Raw genomic sequence first — 4721 nt, forward strand, 5'->3', positions numbered from 1 at the left:
ATTAAACATTCGTCAGACAGATGATGAAGTATTCATATACCAATGCGAGTATGCCAAAAGTTTGATCAGTGCATGTGAGTTACAGAGAAGTGAAGATGAAGCCACACCCATGAGAGTTGGAAATGGTCTATCTTAGAAGATGAATCAGGAGACTGTGTGAATGGTAACTGGTACGGTGGACTGATCAATTTGTCTGAAGATGTGTTGTACCAGCAAAACAGACATTTGTTATGTTCTTGCAAGCTGTGAGTGGTTCAGTGACAATCATAAAGTCTCACACATGCAACATAGGGTTGATGTTGACAAAAGGAGCCAGCAGAAACTTGAAGAGATCTCGCTCTCTGAATCACCGTGAACGATCTGGTGGTTGTTGCCTTCTGGGAACATAGCTGACCGTCTGCTACGCTCAGAAGCTTGCTAAGGTACCTCGTTCAATTGTTGAATATGAGGTTAATGCCTTGGGAACCTGTTTCAATCACCCGATGAGAATCAAACAATTGAGAACAGCGTACGGTACATTCATAGACCTTGCATCAATTTTGTGTGATAATCGTTTGTTTGTTAATATTGTTGTAGATCATGTACTAAAATTACAATTACAGGATCCTGAATATTAGTTTATTCATAGATTAGTTGTGGAGAAACTGATATTAATAGAACATGAGAGTACTGATTTGCAAATTGCTGATTTGTTTACAAAACCATTGGACTTGGATCAACACATGATTCTGGGAAAAGTCATTGGTGTTTGTGGGATCTAATATGTTATGTGAGTTGTGTTAATCAGATACAGGGACATGCATCAGAACAGGCCATGGAATTCCTAGAATGTATAAAAGAGCAACACTCTATCTAAACGAAGAGTCAGTGGAAAACAGCTGCCTGTCATGCCAATTCATATGGGGAATCTCGTAAAATGTTGTCGTGAAGAAGGAGGTCAAAGAGCTGAGGAGTGGCATTATTATGCATTCCATTCAGAAAGAAGTACCAGTTGTTTGTAACTTAAAAAAAAACAGAGTTATTTGGCTGGTACGTCTGCAATAGAGTCCTGAAGAATAATAACAAGGGAATGCACAAATCTCCGCGGTTGAGAAGTCAAGTGATATCGCTGATAGAAATCAGGAGATTCAGCAGAAGATCGTTCATATCATCAAACTGTGAAGATCATTCATGCCTGTTGGATCTAAGCTCTAAGGTAGTGTATCATGAAAAGTCAAAAAAAAATAAAATGATGACTTGATACACTCCTGTCAATGCACTCTCCAAAAGAAATTCCAGCTGCCTACTTCACGTTGATGATAAACCATGAGAATCAAAGGCATGCCAGAGCGAAAGACTAGCCACTGATCATAGAGCTGTTCTTTGAAGATTCACAAAAGGTTGTGGTAGTTTCTGGTGAAGTCCTAAACAAGTGGTTGGCACACATCACATAACAGATCTCAAGGTATGAAAGCCGCTTACTTTAAGAAGTAAAAATAATATACAAGTGCTCTTGATGGTCTATTGCTTTTCTGGTTCCCTCACTTCCTGTGATTAACTATGTTTTGGATGTCTGAGGTTGTGTATAAAAGGCTGAAAAGAAAAAATGTGTTGCAAAATCAATGTTTTGTAGTTAAATTCATATGATTGATTGTTGAAACACGAGGCTGATTGTAAATATTGTTGATAAGAAATGTTTGTATGTTTTCAACAAGTGTGCACTGATGTGTGTGTTAAGTGTTTCAGGTTTAAGTTTCTTTGTTTCAGCACATAGGAATGATCATGACACTCTAAGAGGTAAACTCCAGAAAGCAGCAATGGATCAAGGGTCTGACATCTTGAGTGATGGATTGATCAAAGAGCTGCGTGTTCATCTAATTATTTGGGTGAAAATAAGTGTCCCATGAGTACTCAAGGGTTGGAAGTAGCTGTTACTGAAAATCACAACCTGGTTCAAGTGGTGGAAGTGCTTCAGAGAATTGTTGTTGAGTCATCGTGCGTCTGAGGACGATTCAAAATACTGATACTCAGTTTGTATCGAAAAATGAGTATAGTGTCAGTTCCATGATACAAAGGAATGGAGCTACTTGTACCGGAGACAGATGAGTGTTTATAGACAGAAGGCTGTCCTTGCAAGTGGTTGTTTCACTTTCATGACTGTCGGGTTGTTCAATTGAGTTCCATCTTTGATCAAAGTATTTATTGCAAGGGACTGTTACCAGAAGATGGATTGTGCTACGAAGCAAGTGTCTATGTCTCACCAGCTGTTTGACATGTGCAGTATCGTCTGTATCACCTAGAAGACATCTTCTTGAGTTAAGAGAGAATCTGCAGAAGTGGGTTGATACTTCAGTGTCGTGAAGTCAACAAAAGAGTGACAGGAGATCATCTCACCTTTGTTTACCTACAGGTGCATATGATTGTGATGAGACATGTTATCTGCAATGAGACAGAGGTGTGATACTCTGTTGTTAGGATCGTGATACATCCATTGAAGAACGAACGTTTGTGATTGGTTCCACTGATGATGTATGAAGATGTTTGAAGCTGCTGGGCTTCTGAAAAACTGTGTCTGAGATTAAGCCTTACTTATCTAAAGGTATATGTGATTTGTGGGCTAATCTGTCAACTGTCACGGGTTTGATCAAGATAGTGATTGTTCTTGTAAGGAACTGTGCATTTGGAGTCTCACAAGACCGATCAACACTTTGTTTGATTATGGTGGAGTAAATGGCTAGGTTGGTATTAGACATGTGAGATTGATGATAGTTGAGTTAACAGATGATCATATGTTTGAGTTCCCTACAGATGACGAATTGGAGAAGTGATATATGCTTAGCTCATCTGATTAGTGAAGCAGAAGTTTGAAAGCATAGATCATGATACACAAGGTGCTGTTTTTTCCTGCAAAGTTTGTGTATGGTCACATCCACACTGTGATTCGACCAAAGTACTATCTGCTGTTCGAATTCTCGGCTACCAGTGTCCTATTGCCCAACATCCAGTTGTGATTGCAAGGATAGTCAACATGCCTACAAACAAGAAGCTGTTTCAATAGGCAACTTGACTGATCATCAAAGTGCTTAAGGATGCGAAGCACTGTTAGCAGGTAAGTGATTCCCATAACTCAGTGTACTATTGTGATATGTATGTCTGTTTTTGACTTAGTTGATCACTCAAGCTGGGGGAGAATGATTCTGGTTTTGATTCTGGTTTTGATCAACGCCTAATGATAAGGAGTTCTGTACTTATAGGGAGAATCCTTGTTTCTACTTGGTTTAGGGGGAGAATCATTGTTTATGGGGGAGTCTTAGGTTGTTAATATTGGTTGATCTTAGGTTGTTAATGATTGAGAATATGCCAATTGATTAAGTCTGATTAGAGAGCTATTAAGAACATGGTTTCCGCTGCAGCCTGCTAGGGTTTCTGATTGTTAGGTTCTTATCATAGTTCTGTTTGAACAAGCTGTTGATTGATTTTGCTAGATAATGATTGTTGTTTTGTCTAGTTGTTGCTTGTTCTGTTTTTTGGGTTGTGTTTGTTGGAGTGTCTTTTCAGGTTGAACCAGAGAGATGCTTGAGTATCAAACTCAGTCAAAAAGGGCGAGATTGTAAATGCAGCTTCTGGAACAACTTGCTGTGAGGAACAAGTCGTTGTGCCGAACAGAGCGTTGTGTCAATCAGGAAGTTGCATCAGATCACAGACGCCCGAGTTGCTGACATGGATGTGTGAGCTGACGTGGCAAGACGTGAGTGGATGTGATGATGTGTCGAGGAAAGGTGATGACTTGACATTGAAGATAGAGACGAGATTGTACTTGGAGATATGGAAAATATTCTCTGCGATAAAAAAGGAAAGGATAAGCTTGAGCAGCAAGCAGTTTCCGTTTACTTGGAGATATGAAAAATATTCTCCGCAACTGTTAAGGAAAGGATAAGGCTGAGCAACAAGCAATTTCCTTATCCCGTGATACTTGGAGATTCGCTTTCTAGGGTTTCTCAAGTCGTGTATATATATTCTAGGAGTAGGCCACGAGCCAAGTTGAGCACTCTAGAATATTGATACAGTTGTAAACTTCGAAGCCACAAAAATAAGGCTTAGAAGGTGTGTTCCCATTTCTCTGTGACGTTAATCAGGGAGGTGATTACGTGCACAGAGAATTGTTTTTTTTTCTTTCTCTTAGATCTACACTGGTGAGAGTTTAGATATAAAAGAGAGATGGTGAGTTTTAATCTCTTAGCTAAAAAGAGAGAGGGTGAGTTTATTCTCTTAGATCTATACAGATGTGTGTTTAGATAGAAAAGGGAAGAGGGGTCAGATTTATTCTTGTAACCATAAAAGAGTTTGATAAGAATAAATAGAAAAGTGTTGGTTTGGCGCGTTCCAAGTGTAAATCAGTGTGTTGTGTGTCTCTATACCCTTACAGGACGTCTTGGAGAGATCAGACAAAACTGCAGAGTCTTCAACTAACGAATCCTCTGATTTTTTTTTTTGTTTTGTTTTTTCTTTCAAGAAATAATAAATTGGAAAGTGTGCTTGTGCCGGTATCATGTTAATTAAATTGATTGAATTCGTGTGTTATTTTTTATATTATAACTTCTCTTTTTATGGCATTCTGGTTTTGGTGCTTGCTCTTTTCTTCATCCACATCTGAAAGTAGTAACGTGTGTTGGAAGAAAAGAGAGTAGAAGAATGAATTGTACGATGGTTGACAACCAAATCGACAAGACGTTCCTCTTTTA

General features: G+C 38.9%; 1 protein-coding gene across 1 annotated transcript in view; it reads left to right on the forward strand.

Moving 5' to 3' along the window:
• The window catches only part of LOC104789407 (peroxidase 44-like), an 18612-nt gene extending 14163 nt beyond the window's left edge, over positions 1 to 4449 (forward strand). The window contains exon 4 of the mRNA XM_010515109.2: positions 4406 to 4449. Coding sequence (XP_010513411.2) covers positions 4406 to 4449 — 44 coding nt within the window. The remainder of the gene's footprint in view (positions 1 to 4405) is intronic.

Source organism: Camelina sativa, chromosome 5 (genome assembly GCF_000633955.1).
Source record: "Camelina sativa cultivar DH55 chromosome 5, Cs, whole genome shotgun sequence".
NCBI lineage: Eukaryota > Viridiplantae > Streptophyta > Magnoliopsida > Brassicales > Brassicaceae > Camelina > Camelina sativa.